The 21,374-nt window shown below is 43.4% G+C and overlaps 3 protein-coding genes and 1 long non-coding RNA gene across 5 annotated transcripts; 1 reads left to right on the forward strand and 3 right to left on the reverse strand.

Annotated features, from left to right (window-relative positions):
* Window positions 1-3,679: 3,679 nt before the first annotated feature.
* On the reverse strand, window positions 3,680-4,642 carry LOC133026303 (serine/threonine-protein phosphatase 2A activator-like). Its single transcript, XM_061093179.1, has one exon. The coding sequence runs from the start codon at window positions 4,640-4,642 to the stop codon at window positions 3,680-3,682; it is 963 nt and encodes a 320-aa protein (XP_060949162.1).
* Window positions 4,643-9,823: 5,181 nt separating this feature from the next.
* LOC133026433 (nucleoporin NUP42-like) lies at window positions 9,824-11,393 on the reverse strand. The gene is made up of 4 exons (XM_061093326.1): window positions 11,302-11,393; window positions 10,103-10,191; window positions 9,905-9,981; window positions 9,824-9,856 (listed from the first exon to the last, which is right to left on the reverse strand). Exons 1-4 carry the CDS (start codon window positions 11,391-11,393, stop codon window positions 9,824-9,826), a joined length of 291 nt encoding a protein of 96 aa, XP_060949309.1.
* A 215-nt stretch (window positions 11,394-11,608) lies between these two features.
* LOC133025897 (uncharacterized) lies at window positions 11,609-14,522 on the forward strand. 2 transcript variants are annotated; one of them, XR_009683168.1, is made up of 4 exons: window positions 11,609-11,968; window positions 12,807-12,953; window positions 13,703-14,020; window positions 14,136-14,522. It is a non-coding gene; the product is annotated as an uncharacterized LOC133025897 (long non-coding RNA). The 2 variants fall into 2 exon arrangements; XR_009683167.1 differs by having other exon boundaries at window positions 12,807-12,908.
* Window positions 14,523-17,567: 3,045 nt separating this feature from the next.
* On the reverse strand, window positions 17,568-21,095 carry nup42 (nucleoporin 42). Its single transcript, XM_061092688.1, has 8 exons — window positions 20,807-21,095; window positions 19,730-19,888; window positions 19,423-19,603; window positions 19,253-19,341; window positions 19,055-19,131; window positions 18,500-18,586; window positions 18,299-18,401; window positions 17,568-18,110 (listed from the first exon to the last, which is right to left on the reverse strand). The coding sequence occupies exons 1-8, from the start codon at window positions 20,994-20,996 to the stop codon at window positions 17,593-17,595; spliced, it is 1,404 nt and encodes a 467-aa protein (XP_060948671.1). The 5' UTR covers window positions 20,997-21,095; the 3' UTR covers window positions 17,568-17,592.
* Between the last annotated feature and the right edge of the window lie 279 nt (window positions 21,096-21,374).

Raw genomic sequence — 21,374 nt, forward strand, 5'->3', positions numbered from 1 at the left:
GGGTGGTAACATCTTGAAGTAGCGACTCTTCCTGCTGTCCTTGTTTGCTGTGCTTTCATTCAGACGGGAGTTATCATTTGACGGGCTGTGTTTGAAGTGTGTCGAGGAATTCCTCCGTACAGTTCTCCGCTGTATATCGCTGTACTTCCAACGCAAAATATCTAGTTTTCCATACATTGTCAATAAAATGAGCTGTGACACCCAGGTGATTGTCATTGCTGAGTGCTGACTGACGTCCAGTGGTCACCGGTGAGGGCGACGCTGGCAGCTTGCTCGAGGAGCTGAATTTTCTTCCGCACACCGGAAGTAAACAAAGTTACGTTAAAATATTTTATTGCATTAATCTCGGGCACAATAATCTCATAGATTAACGCGTTAATTTTGACAGCCCTAGTTTATTTACATCGCCACGGCGGCTCCTCATAGCCTTTTTCTGGCGGACAAATCCGCCAGTCAGTGACGGGTTATACTAGTGGTCATAGTTTTGGATCTCTTCTGCCAAGTGCTCTTCTATTTAATCCATATTCGTTCTTCTAAATCTTCCATGGTTTCCGCCGGTATTATCGGGCATGAACCGGAAATGCGACTCCGGAAATGATGTACTTAGCAGACCAATCACAGCCTTGCCGGCTACGTGACGCTTGCGGAGCTTTGCCGTCTAGTTAGAAAAATTGGGTGACGCACGTAAGAAGGGATACGTAAGCACGTAAGGGGCCCGGAAAGGCTCTTACGCTTGCGGGCCCCTGATAACACAGAAGCATGCGCCGGCCTTCTCAACCTCGACTCGTCAACAACAGGCCCGCGGCTCTGCTTTCCCACGCACTCATCTTCTCCTCCAGGGAAACAGCGTTGTGTCGACTTCAGCAAGTTATTTACCCCAAAAACAAAGTTACTCGTTCCGTCCAGGAAAACAAGTAACGGTTCATGTCTGCGGGACACAGACGCTTCATTCACGAGGCTGTGATTGGACGAGCCCATCAGGTGATGACGCGAGCTAGTGAAGTGAGGTTTTTCACAGTAAAACTTCACAACTGTCCTTTTCATCTTAAAGCAGCGGCTAAAACAGCTTTTAAATTGCACCTTTATATGGGATGAGTATGTGACCGAGGCCCAGTTTATACTTTCTGGTGTTACGTATAAGGACATACATGATTCTCGCTGTTCTGTGTTTGTACCCTCATAGTTGAATGCACTTGTTGTAAGTCGCTTTGGATAAAAGTGTTGAGTGTTTTAATGGAATACTGAGAAAGTTGAATAATAACAATAAGACAATTGAAGTTCAAATTATGAAGGAATTTCGGCTCTATATTGTGTCTTTTTTATATTTAAAATAATAATCCAACTGAGTAGAGATGTATGTTGTAGCCAAACAGGCAGCTGGCGTGTTTTGTCACTGTGCAGTCCATGGGGGATTAAATATTAAACTGAAACAGGAAATCAGTAAATCAATGAATGTTTCGTAGCAATTTTTAAAGTAGTGGTGAAAACAAAGCATTTATAATTCATGGCAAACAACTTAGTTTGCCATGGACATGTGAATATGGTGCTATATTTGCCAGTATTTTGGGAGGACAGATATTTTTATGGAAAGTCAGTAGAAGTTTGGAGCTTACAGGGCACAGACATATCATCCCCAGCATCATTTTTTCCTGTTGAGGGGATTGTTGGTAGATGTGCACTGTGCATTTAACCAACACAAGTGAAAAAGTAACTGTAATCATGCCACGCTGCACAGTGGTTGAGATTTAGGTTAGTGTTCGTAGGCAATTAGGATTGAAGAGGTGGTTTGTCATGTAAGGATTTCAATATTTTAACTATAGTCTGTTGCTGACAGAATTTTAACCAAATAAAGATAGGAGTAGTTTTAGCTAGATATTATGCCTTCATACAAATGATTTCAATAAACAGTTGCTGCGTGGTGTTAATAACAAATATTTTAATTGTTCTAAATTCTAACTTCTGATATTAAAGGCTTATTCCCTTGGATTCATTCAACATCACATACATTTTGAGCTGCTGTCTGATAAGTTCTGGAGGTCGGACATAGTATGTGCGTCACATTTTTGTTGCCTTGTTTTGGTTGAGTTGCTCCAAATGTCTGTACAACCAGAACGTACAGCCGATATAGCAGGAACATAATATATTTTCTCCAACAACCACTGTTTGGCCATCATGGGCTCAGCTGTGTCAAGGCCTGGGGAGTGGCTCCTTGTCACTTCCGTATTCCAAATGCCAGGAGGATGGCTTACGCCTGCGCACTTTTGAGGAGGAGGAACGAAGATCTACTGTTATAAAATGGACAGGCGCCGGATGTTTGTGGCTCTGATACAACTAGTGTGTTGGAAGCCTATTGTTTTTCTGATGATTAACCTGTTCATTGCTTCATAAATAAAGTATTGATTGAACAAACCGAGTTCGGCTCATCTTCTCTGAAAGGATAAACGAACACGCTTGACAGTCACTCCTGTCCAAGGAGTGACTGTGAGCCTCATTGTTTTGGATTAAAATAAAATGTTGAAATAAAAAATTATAGCATTGACCTTTGCTCATGGTATACAATGTAATACATTATAGCACACTAACTTACTTAAGGGAAACAATTAACAATTTCAGGTTTTATATTTATTTTTAATTGGTACCTCTTAAGGCTCTAGTATGCTTCTCCGTGTCCGGGACGCGGAGAGGGAACACTGCTACCATGGACTCTTTTGATTTATGCTTCTTGGACAACTTTTCACCGCCAGAACATTAGGTGGCGCAACGGAAGACGAGCTTAGAGAAGCCTACCTCTAGGTGCAAAGAAGAAGTCCACGGATGTTTACCTCCTCCGGTCTTCCCGGATTTCCTCACACAGTGAACCATGGCAACTAACAGAACTAAATAAGGTGACACCCAGCGGGTCAAAATGCTGATGTTATCGTTTCTTAGCGCAGCGGTTCCCTGGTCTTGTTTCTGAACTGCGTTGCTAATCCCACAGCTTGAAGCTACACGGAGGCAGCCTCTAGCTTCCCCCCAGCTTCCACACGCGGTCAGCAGGGACTCCCGATACTAACTACTACCCAGTGTTTGCTTCTAATCTGACGGTATTATAGAAACAGTGTCATTATAGAAGTGGAATTAAAGTCGTGACAGCGGGTTTGTGCGCTTTTACCACCGCAGATAGCATGGTGGCTAGCACGCCGTATATTATTACACGCCGTTTTAACCGTATGTGACCATACACACATGCCGTCAGTAAGCTAACGGACAACTCTGTTGGCTTAACACACACGTCACATTCATCGTAGAATTGAAGTTGTGTTTGGGATTATTGTGACATGGGGATGAAACAGGAAGTTTGAGGTCCGGAAATGATGTTGTTCCGAAATGCTGCCGTTAGCGGACCAATCACAGCAAAGGGCTGTCCCTCGGCTCTCCGAAATATCCACCGATAGTTAGAAAAATCAGAGGTTCACAAAAAGCTCTCCGAGGTACTCGGAGTGGACATTTCTCTGTCCATTTCTGTCCGTGTCAGTAAAAACGGAGAAGCTTATATCAGCCTTTAGGAGTACTGAAATGGCAGGCAGCAGCGTTTCCTATGCTGCCTGCAGATTCCTGTGAACAGCCTTTAACCGAAAATTTGCCCATAATGTCCTGCGACACGTACTGACACAAATCTCTTCTTTTCATGCAGTGTCAGTCATGGGTTCACCGGCTGGATGGAGAGCAGGGATCCGAACTTAAAGTGTTGGATCACAGGGAACTTCTCTAAACACTCAGCCTTGTACATTCTGATCAGACCCTGGTTGACTGTGGACCAGGTAGGAACAGCGCTGATGTTCCACAGCTGGTTGGAGTGTTCAGCAAATGGACCCGTCTTCATCTCGTTAATGAACTTGATACAGTCCAGAAAAATATATTCTTGCTGATGCTCGTTCACAACCCGCTCGTCGATGAAGTGACGGGGCTCCAGTGTCAAGTGATCAACGAACTGGGAGCTGCCCCATATGAAGGGCAGAAACTGGAAGTCATCCAGTCCCCACACACCTTGGCTTCCAGCTGGCTCCATTCTGTACGTCCTCTGCAGCTTCCTCATCACTGACAGGTACCTGTTAAAAACTCTAAAAACAATAGCGAGGCGATCATCCGCTCCGAGAGCTCCGACCTTAGAGAGGCAGCAGAGGAACGCAGCAAAAGCAGCTTCATGACCTGTTCCATAGTCTATCCTGGTGGGGTTCCCCACAGACTCTTTCAGATAGACGGCTATCTCTGGGGCTGCTGCACATTTGTCAGCGGGGATCAATGCTGACACCAAGGCCTCTGCTTCCTGGTCTAGTTTGCTGTACCAGATTCTGTAGGCCTTGTTACCAAAGCGGGACGGCTGATCAACAGGAGGGGTCTCGTTGATCCATCGGTCCAGAGTCTCCAAAAGATCTAATAACTTCTCCACCGTCTCAGACACTGTATATTCAGTTGTGAGCTTCTTTCCTTTCACACCTTCATTCAATGCCAAAACGAATCCCATATAATCAGCATATGCTTGTGATCGTTTCCATTTACTCATGTCAGGCACCACGCTGATTTCTTTCTTGGGCACCATAAAGGTGACTTCAGGTGCTTCATCCTCAGGTATGGATCCTTTTTGTTGCTCTGTTTCCGCCATGGCACCGCTTCTCACTCTTGTCTTTGTGGCAACTCGCTTTAACCCAGTTCTTACAACAATACCTTTGCTATCTTGACACATGTAAAACCTGCTGTTTGTGTCTGGTACACACATACTAATGAAAGCTTAAAAAGGGCTACTATTCTGCATTATGTATTATTTGTGCAATGCATTGCAGTACACTGATTAAAGGACGCTGCCTTTAATCAGTTTGACATAAAAGCAGCTTCCTTTAATCAGTATGACATGAAAGCAGCTTCCTTTAAACAGTGCGTGACCTAAGGTACTGCTGAGTAGAGGTAAGACCATACTGTTGGTCTTTTCAAGAGTGTGTTTAAAAAGTGGGAAAAAGAGGAGGTGAGGGAGGAGCAGAGATCTGTTTCTGTTTGGAGGAAAATAATCTATTCTACAGTCAATGGCACAAGGTGAAATGGCGCAGCAAGAAAATCAACTGGACAGAGAAAGATTCTGCTGTCTGATCTGTCTGAATCTACTGAAGGATCCAGTGACTACTGGCTGTGGACACAGCTACTGTTTGAGCTGTATTAACAACTACTGGGACAAAAGGGAGGAGAGAGGAAGCCACAGCTGCCCTCAGTGTAGACAGATCTTCACACCAAGGCCTGTCTTGTGGAAAAGCATCATGTCAGATGATTCACTGGGGCTGCTGAAGAAGACTGGACTCCAAGCTGCTCCTGCTGAACCTGAAGATGTGGCCTCGATCAGTGGCGTAGGGGAGGGGCCGCCAAGCGATGCCCTGTGTGGGGGGCCCCCCCGTCTTGGTCGCCCCTTAACGTTGCGAAAGGGCCCCCGCCACCTCTTTGCAACACCACTGCCTGTAATGTCTGCAGTGGGAGAAGCCAGAGAGCTCTCAAGTCCTGTTTGGCCTCTTGTGAAAAACGTTTTCTGTCGAGAGCACACTTCTTAAAATATTCACATGAAATCACAATGGATCCAAACACAGTATACAAACATCTGTTATTATCTGAGGGAAACAGAAAAGTAACATATATGGACAAAGCACAGTCTTACTCTTATCACCCAGACAGATTTACTTTTTACCATCAGGTCCTGAGTAGAGAGAGTCTAACTGGACCTTGTTACTGGGAGGTGGAGGTGGAGCCGAAGGAGATGGGAGTTCGTGTAGCAGTCACATACAAGAATATCAGCAGAGCAGGAGACTCAGAAAAATGTGTATTGGCGTGCAATGATAAATCTTGGGGTTTAGATTGTTTTAGAAACGGTTATATATTTTGTTACAACAGGATCACAACTCCAGTGTCAGGTCCTCAGTCCTCCAGAGTAGGAGTGTACCTGGATCACAGTGCAGGTGTTCTGTCCTTCTACAGTGTCTTTGTCACGGACACCATGACTCTCCTCCACCTAGTCCGGACCACATTCACTCAGCCTCTCTACGCTGGAGTTTGGATTATTGATGGTGGCACAGCTGAGTTCTGTAAACTCAAATAGACTCGAGTCATTAAAAGCAGTGATTTAGATTCTGTGTTTAAATCTTTAACTTCTTTTGTCTCCATGTTTGTTGATCGTGGATGACGTTTCTGCTCCGCACAGGGTCAGGTGTCAATCAAACACTTACCCTTCTTTATCACACATATTTAGTTCTCACTTTGTAAAGGCGAAAATCGAGAATTACACTGACATGAATGTGTTTGAAAGAACTAATGTTGCTGTTGTTTTCTAAATCAATGTAGAAATCCTGTTCTGTATTGATCCTGATCATCATCAATGAGCTGATTATTTGTTCTTTGTGTGAGATGGAGGTGAAACAAACTGATTGTGTGTCCATGGAATCACAGAACAAGAGTCACTGAACAGACTTTACTGATGAAATGAACTCAGAGCGTCCGCATGTACAACAGCAGATGTATAAAAGCAATACAAATCTAATGTGTGAAGAAGCTTAAGTTGAAATAAAGAATAAATCCAGTCTGTTCTTTTGTCTTCATTCCAGGATCTCATTCAAAGAAGATGGAGACAAATTGAAACTCCTGTGAGAGAATAACTGATGCAGTTTTCCACTTGAAACTCCACAAACCTCAGTTTTCACGATCAGTCTCTGTCTTTGTAGCTTTTCTGAACTCTAAAACAACTTGATCGCAGAGAAATTAGCAAAGTTTTCTTCTACTCTGTGATTTTGAAAAACCTAGATGTTTGTGATCTAAGTGGATGAAGAGAGTTTGTCACACAGATTTAAAGAAGTGGAGAAATTATGGTTTGGTGAAGTTTCAGAGTGAAGACGTTGAGTTGAGTCCGGACACACATGCCACATATTGGAGATATTGTGATGTTGTGGACTTGAGGTCGATCCGTTTATCGTGCTGTTGATTTTCACGAGGATGACAAGTTTGTTGTGATGCTTCAGTGTTTCTCATCGTCAACGCACGGACAGACGGTGCTGGATCGTACAGTTTGAATCAAGACTTGATCAAAACTTCTTGACACCGAATTTGTCCGAGGTTTAATCCACAAAACAAACTTTTCTGCTTGCAGAGGTTTCGTAATTTATGTAGCGTTAAAACCTTCGCTATTTACAAGTAGCTCAGAGACCTTTTCCTCACATCATCTGTGCGAAAACTCTCGACCTCGGCTCGAGGACACAACCTCCCTGGGGGAATCCAGGTAAACTGACCCTGGCTTAGTGACTCAGGTGAAGAGGTGTGGTTGCTAATAATAATAATAATAATAATGATCCTTACAATTTCAATAGGGCCTCCCACTGTCGGTGTTGGGGCCCTAATAAGAATAATCCTTAGAATTTCAATAGGGCCTCCCACCGCCGGTGATTGGGCCCTTATAAATGAAAGTGGGAACATTTCAGAGTTGACATACAACTGAGAAAAAAAGATGAAACACTGTATAATATCTTACAGCTGCAGCAACAGCTCCCCAGGGCTGAGGGACAATGAGTCTCAATTTCAACCACAGTTTGGTTTTTAATTAAATCCCCTCACTTAAGGCCGGCGCATGCTTCTGCGTTTTCACGGGCCCGGAGACGCAAGAGCCCCGCCGGGCCCCTCACGGCCCTTCCTACGTCCTTACGTGCGTCGGCCAATTTTTCTAACTAGACGGCAAAGCCCCGCCAGCGTCACCCGCCCGCAAGGGCTGTGATTGGTCTGCTAACTACATCATTTCCGGAGTCGCATTTCCAGTTCATGCCCGGAAACCACAGAAGATTTAGAAGAACGAATATGGACCAAATAGAAGAGCACTTGGCAGAAGAGATCCGACACTATGACCACTAGTATAACCCGTCACTAACCGGCGGATTTTTCCGCCAGAAAAAGGCTCTGAGGAGCCGCCGTGGCGATGTTAATAAATCGCTCTTCTTCGTGCCACACGCGAAGAAGAGCCGACTGCGACAAAAAACATTACTCCGCCTAGTGTTCTGGCGGGGAATTGCATGGGAACCCGCGCAACGGTTGGAAAACCATGAATGACAACGAGTCCTGCGTTACAGCTGCGTGCCTGCGGGCCCCTGAATTCAGAATGTGGGGGGAAAAAAAGACATGGGGGCCATAAACAAAATGTGTGTATTTATTTGTATAAACGACACATTGCCACATCTTTTCAATCTTTGCATTGCAATAAAGAGCAAAGTAATGTCAAGGATGTTGCAGCCACTGGCTCTGGATCAGGAGGTAAGACCCCAACTGGGCCCCAAGATGTTAGGGACACACACCCAGGTTTGAGCAGCCTGTGGCGGGCCTGCCTTAATAGAGGGTGTCTTGTGAATAAAAGGCCGAAATACCCAATGACGCTAAGGTGCACAACTGATGCTATGACCATAACATCTGCTGGTTATTGCTTATCTACTGGAGGTACGCAAATTCACTTGTATGGAAAGAACATTCACTATCCTGTTCCATGTTCTAAAATCTGTATTTTCTAATACATGTCATAGTCATAGTTGCATTGTCGTTGCTTGGTCACCACTGCAAGGCAATGCAAAAATGCAACTGAAAAATTAAAACTATTAACTACACTCACACCCGGTCTCTTGTAGGTTGATGTATTTGCACAGACATTGCTTCATCGCTTTCCTTCTCCTCTGCTCATGCGGCAGGTTCTGCACACACAGATAAAATGAATGTAATGGATGTGATGTAACGTGATTTTCTGTCCAGCCTCTATGTGCCACTAAGGTCCACTTAAGTTCAAATGATCCAGACCTTGCCCTGGTCTGCTCTCAAACACAGTGCATACACACGTGGACAATATTTTTGGTACCCTTCAGTTAAAGAAAGAAAAACCCACAATGGTCACTGAAATAACTTGAAACTGACAAAAGTAATAATACATAAAAATTTAATAGAAATTAACTCATGAAAATCAGACTGTGTGGCTCAACAGAATCATTTAAAAAAACAAACTATTGAAAATGGCCTGTCCCAAACCCTCCACTCATTTTTCCAAAGGCGCTGCCGCTTCCTGCTGCAGCGGACGATTCTGTCAAAAATAACATTCAGACAAGACAATGATGAGCTTGTTTTATGATTTGTATTCTATAAATGCAAATCATAATGGGCTGGGCATCATACAATTATGAAAATATTTTCCTAAACGTGAAACAACTTTTATATAATTATTCACCTTTGCTACCAAAGTCAGAAGTCAGGACGCTGAAGGTGCCTGAGCCGCTGGGTTGTTTAACTCTGCAAGCTGCAGGGAAAGTAAATAGACATCATATCAAAACATATTCTGTGAGTGTACGTTCGTTTGTGTGTGTGTGTGTGTGTGTGTGTGTGTGTGTGTGTGTGTGTGTCTCTCACCAAAGCAGTGCTTTTTTTTTCTTTGGAAATATCTGCTATTTATTATTTAACGTTTCTACAAACGCTAGATTAATAAAAGGTTGTGTGACAAAAATAATGAAACACAAGCCTCTTGCTAACGATACAGACCCGGCCGAAGAAATAACAAGAGTGTGGCTCGGGCCACAGTTTTGTGTCTGAATCTGATGAGCTGTGTGAAAACTAAACGAGCCAGACTGGCATTCTATATTTTGTGTCCCAGCCCGACCCCGAGGTTTTACAGGCACGTACTGTAAAATCATAAATGTAATAAATCGAGTAAAAAGCCGAACCTGACTGAGCCTGAATATCACTGTGTCAGCGCCTCAGCGGTGATTTTTGTGGACTGTTACACCCCTTAAATACACATTAGCTATTGAAGCACTGTCTTGACTTTCTTAGTAGCCTGCGGAACAATATCAGGAACGACATTAATGAGTAACACTTCACTTACGTAGCTCTGCAGATCCCCCAAAGCTCTTCGAGAGTAATACTCCCACCTGAGCTCTTCTTGAGAGAAATCAGTGAAACCTGAAGAAAATACAAAATCGAATTTCTCATTTATTGATATGATAAACACGTTACGCACTACTGGAGTTGGGCTCACAAATTACATCAGAAATCATGTGATGAACTTATATTCGGTACTGACCAGATAAAGGTGCTTTGGAGTTAGAATAACACGAGAGCCACCACTGGTGCGAGTTCTCCCAGATCTCCATGTCCATCTTAATGACTTCCCTGGGTGATCATGACACAGGCATCACATTAAATTAACTTCTAACAGCAGACGGACATTCAGTTAAACACAGGTAGACTTACAGTTTTTTGTCATCATCTTCATCACCAGCGTTTCTTCCTCCTCCTCCTACCCTGTTAGGATTCACCCAAACTCTGTTCCCAAACCCTGAAAAGCATGAATACCAAAGTTAAACAATGTCAATGAAGTGGTAAACCACTGCAGTTATTCTTTTTCTTCATATTGTAACTGCAGCACTTCTATCTGCCCACTGGTAGCATGGCTGTCCTCCTCTGTGTCTCTGTTTTAACAGCCACAACAGTGCTTTTGAGTGTGTGTTCGGTGTGTTCTCATCAGAATTGAGGATTAAGGATAGAGAATGCCACGTGTTGTACAAACTGTAAGTTCTCCTAATATATCTTTGATATTTTGACATGCTTTTATAAAAGTAGCCTGACCTACATTATATTTGGAAGTTGATCAACAGCAGACACTCGTGTTAAAATATCTTAGAATTTCTTGACTCTCACTGTGTTTAGCTGTCCGGTGCTTTTGGTCTCTTGCAATGAGGTTATGTCGTCATCGGCATCAGTTTGTTGAATATTAGCATGATAATGCAAAACTATTCTAGTTTTCATTGTATCTATTTGACACTTGTACGATCAAGCGAGGATTTGTTCCCCAAATCTGTGACATTCTTTGCCTACCTCTACAAGTATGTATTTTACATTGTGTCTCGTTTTTTATAGTCAATAAGTGTTTTGCGGCAAAACCAAGTTTCCAGGTTATAAGGTCTTATGTGGTTTAGGACAGGTTTGATATTCGTTTGTGTGGAAACTTTGAATATTCTGGCTGTTTATCAGCACCAATTTTTTATTTTCACTTGATGTTTCAGTTGAAATTTAAGTCTTGCTAGCTCGCTAACGATAGGAAACAGAAACACATCTGAGTGGTTCCATTGGAAAGTAAACAAAGCAGCGCCATGTTAAAGGGATGAGGAACAGGAAGTGTTTCCACACAGCAGATCTGCTATAGAAACACTTCACTGGCAGAAGAAATAATTGTAACTCATTTTATAGTTAGTTTTACCTCTGGCTCCTCCTCCAGCTCCTCCTCCTCCTCCTTCTCCTCCCTTCGGATGTTCATTCAAACAGTTATGGCCGTAACGACAGCGGCCCTGCAGGAAATATTTGCAAATCGGCATTTTCACTTAGTTTTGTTTCTGTTAAACTCGGTGGCTTTTCTCTATGGGCCCGGGTTTCCAGTTTAACTGACGATCATTGTGGTATTGTTCAATGTTATTCACAACAGTTGATTGACATGTAGGCTAAGCCAATAGGAAGCCCCTATGTTGGTATGTTGTGGACCAATAGGATGAGGCAATGAATGTGGGGGGCGGGGTCAGACACGGAAGTGAGGACCCGAATATGGATAGATGTCAACATTAGCACACAGTCTGTCTCACGCACATTATTGAGCGAACTTGACATGGTGTCAGAAGTGCTGTGTAGCTAAAGCAGGACATATAAAGGTCTACTACCGTAGCGACGTAGGTAAAAGTTCGGAAGAAGTGTTCGGTGAAGTTAGATGAGTGATAACCCGCAGGACCTGAAAGCAGCTAACCTTAGCATGGCGGCTAACACTCCCAGCGCTACGTTTAACATCCAGCCGCCGGAGCCCTTCGACTTTTCCAAGCCGAACGACTGGACCAAATGGATTCGGAGAATTGAGAGATTCCGTCAGGCAAGCAATCTGTCTGCAAGCTCCGAAGACAACCAGGTTTAAAACTTGATATACTGCATGGGAGACGAAGCAAATGACGTATTGAGAGGCTTAAAACTGTAGATGCAAACCAAGATGAATACACAAACGTGAGAGACGGATTTGAGTCTTTCTTCATTGTTAGAAAGAACATTGTATATGAGCGCGCACGTTTTAACATGCGCAGGCAGGAGACAGATGAAACAGTCGACGTGTTTGTAACTGCCCTTCATGCATTAGCAGAGCACTGCAACTATTGGACTTTGCATGCCGAGCAGGATAGTAGTGGGACTGGCTGATGCAAGGCATCAGCCAGTCCCACTACTGCAAATGCAAATGGAGAAGGAGTTAAACCTGGAAAATTCCATTTACATGGCAAGACAATCAGAGGAGATAAAAAAAAGCTACAAAACACACTGAGTGATGCCAGTAGTGTAATTAGCTCATAATTGTTATAGTTCACCACATTTACATCTATCTGTAGAGTATAATCTTTCTGCTGAATCTATGTATATCTGTATGTCCATTGTCTGAGTCCAGTTGCTAATTTATTCTCCCAATTATATTCTCTGGCTGCAACATATACAGTAGTTGCATATCCTACCTCAGTAACTTAGGAAAGATGCAATTCAATTTAAATGCAATGTAATATATTCAACGGCCGATATCATTGGTAATAACTGTACCCTACCCTACTAGTTTTATTGTCAACATTTTTTGTTGTGAAAGGGCTATTAAAATGTATTAACAATAACATTCATGTTTAAAAAAACTGTAGGCTGCCTGTCATTGTAATAACTGCTGTGTAATGTGTTTAGCATCAAACTGATAATTTTCTCTTCTTTTTTTGATGTAGAGAAAGCATGCAAATCATAAAACAAAATACGAGGAGCTGACGTCACTGAAAAGAAAACGGACTTTGGAAAATGGGACTTCCATCCTCAAACAGACCACATTGGTGAATGCCAGATCCATCTCTCAAAGCTCAATAGACAAAGCTGAGGTGAAGTTTGTTGTCAGAGGGCTCCAGCCATTTTCTACTGTGGAAAATCAAGTCTTTAGAGACTCACCGATCTACAGCCTAATGCTAAATTCATCTCAAGGGCCACCCTGCGTTCGAGAATTGAGGGTGTCGCCAAGAAAATGAAAATATTAGTATATGAGGGCTGTGGATTACAGCCATCAGGTGGACAGTGATCTATAAAGCAACATTGCATTCAGGTGTACATGCGCGCAGTTTTATAAATCTGATTTTTCTTTTGCGTACGCCATTTCTGGCTTTTGTGCGTACGTACACTTTTAGTAAGAATCCTGCGAACTGTTTTATAAATGAGACCCCTGGCCTGTAGACATTTGAGAGGTTCCCATACCTGTGATGTATGGCCACCGCACTCAATGACATCCATTTAGAATATGGAATCAGGAACAAAACTGTGAGAACAACTGTGGAAGACCTCAGGCATATGTAATGATCCCTAAGGGAAAATTATTTATCCACTTTTGACCTATCATTACAAATCCTGTTCAGCTTTCACCAACCTATATACTACTGCACTCTAGTAGTGGTAAAAATATTTTATTTCCCCAATAACTGAACCACAATAGGAACCGGTAGACAACCCCAGAATTGGCTACTTGATTTACTTTAAAACCTTAGCCTCAAACCTTATAGATTAGTAAGCTATTGATTATTTGGATAAAATATTTATGCACCATGGTAAAACAAAGTGATGTTTTGTTTTTTCCTAACAGATTCAATCCAGTTGAACTCACGTTCCTAACTGAGTATGTCACCACCATGAGCCCAGTCGCCCAGGCCTTCAACATTCTTCAGGCCGAAACGAAAGTCCAGATGGGATGGCTGCTTCCGACTATTATCCTGTTGAGTACAAAACTAGAGAAAGCCACGTTCCATGTAAAGCACTGCAAGCCGTTGGTTAAAGACTTGCAAGTGGGAATAAACAACCGCTTTTGGCCACATGTCAACAGACCCTGAATTGGTTGCCGCTGCTATTCTCCTCCCTAAATTTAGAACTGCATGGACAAAAGATGATGCTACAATCAGAATGGGTAAGAGAAATTAAGATAATAAATGTTATTAGAAAATAATATGTGAATGTACATGAAATTAGGTTAATGGTATTTCAGCTGTACTAATTCTATTTTCACCCTCCCTGTATTTCAGGAATGGATTACGTCAAGGAGCAGATGACAGATCCTTCCTTGTCAGGAGAAGCCGACAGATCCAGCTCATCTGATGAGGGAGACTTCTTCTCTTCCCTGAAGAGCTCTCACGTTACTCGAGACAGCTCCAAGCAACTAGATGGATACCTGGCCCTTACAGCAGATCAGATGGATGTACTGAAGACGTTCCCTTCTGTCTGCAAGTTGTCTGTTAAGCTGAACACACCTCTGCCTGCCTCTGCAGCCTGTAAACAACTGTTTAGCTTTGCAGGACTCGTCTTCAGCCCTCGAAGAGCTCAGCTGGATTCGTGCAATTTTGAGAATCAACTTCTGCTTAAGATGAACCACAAGTTTGTTGACTTTTAATAAAGCACTATGACAAATTAAACCCTGGTGTCCCAATTTTGGGCATGTCATTATAGGCATTTCACCATGCAACTACACAACCCAAACCTCTACAAAAAAATACAAAAAATTAAATAAAAAATCTGGAACTGGATTCGAAACAACGAGCCGAAGCTCTATTAGCTTCTGGCCTGATGACAATGTCATTACGCCACCGAGCCGCTGACATCCACATCGCGCGTCAGATAAACGTTTCGTTCTTTACTTTGTCAGCTGTATAACACCAAATGTGCTTTAAGGTAACGCCCATGGTATCTGGTGATAGTTCGAACACAGAATAAACGCTGCATACTTAATACCAGGCTTCACAAAGTGATGCTTATCGTTCATAGGAGACACAGGGAGTTATGAAGAATAAACACGCGTGGCCAGCTCCACCCTAAGTGCTTTTGTTTGACGCTAGTGATCACACACACACACAGACACACACGCTTGTCCAACAAATCCACCATTTATGTATGACAAAGTGATAAACTTTGAGAGTAATGTCACACTGTATTAATATTTTGTGTATATAAAATAAAATAAAGCTTTTTTTCACAAACAACCATTAATACCAATTTCAAATGACAAAAGAAAGTGGTCTGCAGATTTATAAAATAATTTCTGTGTGCAAATACACGACCTGCATTTAAAAACAGGAGTTCTTCCTTTAAGCGTAGTAGCTTACAGTTTCTTAACCTTCAATGGCAGTATTTAAAGGAATATTAATTATATGAAATTTCTTTTAAATGCAATTAGCTCAGTTACAATGATTGATGAGGACAATAAGCAGTTGCGGTGATATTATGCAGCGCTTTCCTTCTCTGCTCATGCGGCAGGTTCTTCACACACAGATAAAATGGATGTGATGTAACGTGATTTTCTGTCCAGCCTCTCAGTGCCACTTAGGTCCACTTAAGTTCAAGTTAACCCGGCCTCGCTCTGGTCTGCTCTCAAACACAGTGCATATATTCTCTGCTCTGACAATGTTTACTCAACACAGCGTGTTATTACTGTGAGAGGAGGAACACGGTGCCCTGGTCCTGATTGGAACCCATGAACGCACAGCACAGAAACCAGCTCCTTACCCTTCCAGGTGAAATATGTGCCACTCGGTCACCCATGCGGCAAGCCACTCAAATAGGCATAAATCAGGAGCCTTGGATCAATGCCCTGTTTCCCATAGGCGAACCGCTGTGGCCCAACACAATCAATTCTACCCCGGGAGTCATTGTTTCAATTACTAAGCCTGGTTTCTCTGTTGCAACAGTAAGGAGGGTCGACTGGAATCAGCCCCCCCCCCCCAAACATTAATACCCGGCACTGAATTTGAGTCAGCTCATTTCCGTTCAGTGAATTCGAATCAGCTCATTTCCATTCTGCAGAGAGAGAGAAGCGGTGAATGGAGCATCTGTTGCTGTCATCAGCTCTAGCAATGAACACGATGTGCATTTAAACAGTGTGTGTCATAAAGAATAAGTGCTGATCAGGTGGGAGGAATTTCAATAGCTGCAGGCAGGGGTTATAATTCAAAGGATTGATCCACTCCCAGCTCGACATACATACACAGCTGCAGGACATGGTCTAAATAGGGAATAAACAAGACAGACGGCCCTGTTTCCCCCTATGGAAATGTGTGTTAAACGTGTAAGAGCACAATATACGCCGTGTGTCTGGTGAATGTGACTGGAGTCAGGTCAGAGTCTATTGAATTACAGTCTATTTTGTGATTTTACAGGAAGGTGGGGCAGGTAGGGGGAGAAGGAGAGGAAGGAGACGTGTGTACAGTGCATGAAAGGTGTGTGTGTGTGCTCGTTTTTGTTACCTCATCATTTTCCAGCACTGGCCTTGTCAGGACCAGTGGACCTCATGAGGACCAGAGCCTGGTCTTAAAGAGACAAATCATCGGTTGTGAGGTCCTGGTTACGTTTAGGGTTAGACAAGAACTGATCTTGGTTGAGGTTAAGGATAAGGTTTTGATTATGCTGTCCAATATTAATAGTATTAATAGCTTTATTTACACAACACCTTTTAAAAGAGAAGTTTCCAAGTGCTTCTGAAACAATAACATATTGATACTAATTATAATAATTTCATAATTTTCAATTAAGTGAAGCAAATTATATAGAACATTGAAATTCAAAGACAGCTGATAAAATAATACAAATTTTAAAAGTTATATTTTAATATGATTAAAAGATGTAAACACTGACTTTGTCAGAATCAGTAGACCTCATGGGGACCAAATGTCTGTTTGTGGGTTAAGATTTGGTTTTAGGGTTATAATAAGGCCTAGGTTAGAGTAAGGCAATAGGATAAGGGGCTAGGGAATGCAATATGCCAATGAATGTCCTCACAGAGATAGAAGTAAAAGTTGTCTGTTTGTGTGTGTGTGTTTCAACTCAAATGTCATTGCTCCCCTCCTGTGAGTACCCAGCAGTCCCCAGGAGGTAGGTAGATAAACAATTCTCACTATTTAACACAACAGGTCAGATGAGAAAAAACATAATCATTTCTTTAATATGATTGAATTGCCTTAATGCACTCCAGAGAAAGTAAAAGATTCCCAGTAAAACCATCTGTTTAGCTGTGTGCGTGTGCACGCAGGCATCTAAAGGCTCATCCCTCACTTTTAATATGTGCTCTGATCAGTGCAGCCTGAGAACACATTACATAAACGCAGGCAGATTTGATGCTGCATCAGTCTGTCATTAGATCTGCTGCTTATTTACTGTTGGGGGAACAAAAATTCACAAACACTCCTGTTAATCACTATAGGTGGATGCAAGATTTATATATGTTTTACTGCAATGAGTCTCTATTTGAATCCTTCATTAATACATTCAATTATTTATGTGTTATCTGCTCACAAGGGGCTGGGATGTTACTGAAGGAGGTATTAGGATGTCGCGCACACACACACACACACACACACACACACACACACACACACACACACACACACACACACACACACACACACACACACACACACACACACACACACACACACACACACACACACACACACACACACACACACACACACACACACACACATTCCCCACATATCATACAACCAACATGTCAACTGGAGGAGGCTTCAAAGGAATCTGACCGAGCGTGAACCTTTTAGCCTTGAACTCATTCAGTTCCTCTGGAGTCAGATTGCCCTCAGGTGAAAACAGACTGTCCGGCGCAGCGCCAGCAGGCCTGGCCCCTGCTGCAGGTGGAGCAGCGGCTGTCCCAAACCCTCCATTCATTTGTCCAAAAGCGCTGCCACTTCCGGCTGCAGCGGACGATTCTGTCCCAAAACCGCTCCCGAATGCTCCTCCAGTATTTGCTGTGGAGGAGAAGCTGAACCCAGAGGCGGAGCCAAATCCTGAAGCGGCTGCCGGTTTGTCGGTGTTCGGAGCCGCGAAAGAGAATGTTGAAGCTGACGGAGCAGAAGAAGAGCCAAATCCTGAGGTTGGTTGAGCTGCTATGGCACTACTGAATCCCGCTGAGGCTGATGGTGCAGCCGAGGAAGCTACTCCACCACCTGCGGCAGCAAAGCTTAAACTGCCGGCCTGCGATGGAGCCCCAAAGCCTACGTCATCAGAGATTAAAAAAAAATAACGTTCAGACAAGACCTTGATGAGCTTGTTTTATGATTTGTATTCTATAAATGCAAATCATAAATGCATTCAAGGGCTGGGCTTCATACAATTGTGAAAATATTTTCCTAAACGTGAAACATCTTTTATATAATTTTAAAAAGCAATGCTTAATCTTCACCTTTGCCTCCAAAGTCAGATGTTGAGGATCCAAATCCCGTCGCTGTCGATGAACCAAAGCCACTTGAAGGTGCCTGAGCCGCTGGGTTGTTTAACTCTGCAAGCTGCAAGGGAAGTAAATAAACATCTTAGCAAAACATATTCTGTGAGTGTTCTTGCACATGTACGTACGCGCGCGCGTGTGTGTGTGTGTGTGTCTCACCAAAGCAGTGCGTGTGGCTGGATTCATAACCTTCAGTTCCTGGACTCTGCTTCTCCACTGGTTGAGCAACTGATTGACGCCATTCAGCTAAACACATAAAACATGTTTGTTAGACTTAACACATTTTGAAATATCTGCTACTTATTATCTAAAGTTTCTACAAACACTAGATTAATAAAAGGTTGTGTGACAAAAATAATGAAACACAAGCCTCTTGCTAACGATACAGACCCGGCCGAAGAATTAACAAGAGTGTGGCTCGGGCCACAGTTTTGTATCTGAATCCGAAGAGCTGTTTGAAAACTAACCGAGCCAGACAGGCATTCTATATTTTGTGTCCACGCCCGACGCCGAGGTTTGACATGCACGTACAGTGTAATAAATCGAGTAGAAAGCCCAACCTGACCGGATCCTGAATATCACTATGTCAGCGGTGATTTTTGTGGACTGTTACACCCCTTAAATTCACATTAGCTATTGAAGCACTGTCTTGACTTTCTTAGTGGTCTGCGGAACAATATCTGGAACGACATTAATGAGTAACACTTCACTTACGTAGCTCTGCAGATCCCCCGAGGCTCTTGTGGAGTAATACTCCAACCTGAGCTCTTCTTGAGAGAGATCGGTGAAACCTGGAGAAAATACAAAATCAAATTTCTCGTTGATTGATATGATAAACACGTCACGCACTACTGGAGTTGGGCTCACAAATGACATCAGAAATCATGTGATGAACTTATATTCGGTACTGACCAGATAAAGGTGCTTTGGAGTTAGAATAACACGAGAGGCACCACTGGTGCGAGTTCTCCCAGATCTCCATGTCCATCTGAATGACTTCCCTGGGTGATCATGACACAGGCATCACATTAAATTAACTTCTAACGGCAGACGGACATTCAGTTAAACACAAGTAGACTTACAGTTTTTTGTCATCATCTTCATCACCAGCGTTTCCTCCTCCTCCTCCTCCTCCCCTGTTAAAGGTGGTAGGACTATCGAGAGCAGAGAATCTGTTTTGAGAGAAGCTGAATTCTGCGCTCTTCACATTATCTCTTCTCCCTCCACCTCCTTGGCCCCAGTCAGTCCCCCCTCCTCCTCCTCCTCCTCTGCCCCAGTCATTTCCTCCTCCTCCTCCTCCTCCTCCTCCTCTACCCCAGTCAGTCCCCCCTCCTCCTCCTCCTCCTCCTTTGCCCCAGTCCTTCCCCCCTCCCCCTCCTCCTCCTCTGCCCCAGTCATTCCCCCCGCCTCTTCCTCCTCCTTTGCCCCAGTCCGCTCCTCCACGTCCTCCTCGGCCCCAGTCGTCGCCTCCTTGAGACGAGAAGGATGAAGGCTGGATGTAACTTCCTTTTTGCTGGTCAGGATTCACCCAAACTCTGTTCCCAAACCCTGAAAAGCACAAATACCAAAGTTAAACCATCTTAATGAAGTGGTAAACCCCTGCAGTTAATTCTTATCCTCCATATTGTAACTGCAGCACTTCTATCTGCCCACTGGTAGCATGGCTGTCCTCCTCTGTGTCTCTGTTTTAACAGCCACAAGAGGGCTTTTGAGTGTGTGTTCGGTGTGTTCTCATCAGAATTGAGGATTAAGGATAGAGAATGCCGCGTGTTGTACAAACTGTAAGTTCTCCTAATATATCTTTGATATTTTGACATGCTTTAATAAAAGTAGCCTGACCTACATTATATTTGGAAGTTGATCAACAGCAGACACTTGTGTTAAAATATCTTAGAATTTCTTGACTCTCACTGTGTTTAGCTGCCCTGTGCTTTTGGTCTCTTGCAATGAGGTTATGTCTTCATCTGCATCCGTTTGTTGTTTATTGGCGTGTTAACGCAAAACTATTCTGGTTTTTATTGTATCTATTTGACACTTGTACGATCAAGTGAGGATTTGTTCCCCAAATCTATGACATTCTTTGCCTACATCTCCTAGTATGTATTTTACATTGTGTCTCGTTTTTTATAGTCAATAAATGTCTTGCTGCAAAACCAAGTTTCCAGTTCAGGTCTGATGTGGTTTAGGACAGTTGTGATGTTCGTTTGTGTGGAAACTTTGAATATTCTGGCTGTTTATCAGCATCATTTTTTATTTTCACTTGATGTTTCAGTTGAAATTTAGGTCTTGCTAGCTCGCTAACGATAGGAAACAGAAACACATCGGAGTGGCTCCAAACGAAAGTAAACAAAGCAGCGCCATGTTGAATGGATGAGGAACAGGAAGTGTTTCCACACAGCAGATCTGCTATAGAAAAACTACACTGGCAGAAGAAGTCATTTAAACTCATTTTATCGTTAGTTTTACCTCCACCTCCACCGCCTCCTCTGGGCTGTTGCTGACCAGAGGAGCGGCTGTAGTTGTTGTTGAATCCTCCTCCTCCTCCTCCTCCTCCTCCAGTTCCTCCTCCTCCTCTACCTCCTCCCTTCGGGTGTTCATTCCAACAGTTATCGCCGTAACGACAGCGACCCTGGAGGAAAAAGTTGCAAACCGTCATTTTCGCTAAGTGTTGATTGTGTTAAACTCGGTGGATTCTTTCCCTCGGAGACCGGAGGCGCCTCTCCCGCTCCGCCAGTGTTATTGTGCGACTGGATGCATGAGAAGAAGGAGCAGGAGGCACACACGAGTGTCGCAGCAGATTGACGTCACGGCTGGGGCAGCAACAACAGCGACGTCACGCGGCAGTTAATAGCCACACACACACACACACGCACACACACGCACCGCACCCCCCCCCCCCCCCCCCCCCCCACACACACACACACACACACACACACACACACACACACACGCACGCACACACACACACACACACACACACACACACACGTGCTTGTAAATACACTAAAACAAAAAATACAACAAAATTCCGTGG

Source organism: Limanda limanda, chromosome 19, assembly GCF_963576545.1.
Source record: "Limanda limanda chromosome 19, fLimLim1.1, whole genome shotgun sequence".
NCBI lineage: Eukaryota > Metazoa > Chordata > Actinopteri > Pleuronectiformes > Pleuronectidae > Limanda > Limanda limanda.

What these genes read in the sequence shown, in the direction of transcription:
- LOC133026303 (XM_061093179.1), bottom strand. Translation starts at nt 4,642, where the DNA reads ATGGCGGAAACAGAGCAACAAAAAGGATCCATACCTGAGGATGAAGCA.
- LOC133026433 (XM_061093326.1), bottom strand. Translation starts at nt 11,393, where the DNA reads ATGCCGATTTGCAAATATTTCCTGCAGGGCCGCTGTCGTTACGGCCAT. An exon ending in CTCCAAAGCACCTTTATCTG is followed by an intron (nt 9,982 to 10,102) that starts GTCAGTACCGAA and finishes TATTTTCTTCAG; the next exon opens with GTTTCACTGATTTCTCTCAA. An exon ending in TGGGGGATCTGCAGAGCTAC is followed by an intron (nt 9,857 to 9,904) that starts GTAAGTGAAGTG and finishes ATTGTTCCGCAG; the next exon opens with GCTACTAAGAAAGTCAAGAC.
- nup42 (XM_061092688.1), bottom strand. Translation starts at nt 20,996, where the DNA reads ATGACGGTTTGCAACTTTTTCCTCCAGGGTCGCTGTCGTTACGGCGAT. An exon ending in AGGAGGCGGTGGAGGTGGAG is followed by an intron (nt 19,889 to 20,806) that starts GTAAAACTAACG and finishes TGTGCTTTTCAG; the next exon opens with GGTTTGGGAACAGAGTTTGG. An exon ending in CAGCCACACGCACTGCTTTG is followed by an intron (nt 18,402 to 18,499) that starts GTGAGACACACA and finishes CTTCCCTTGCAG; the next exon opens with CTTGCAGAGTTAAACAACCC.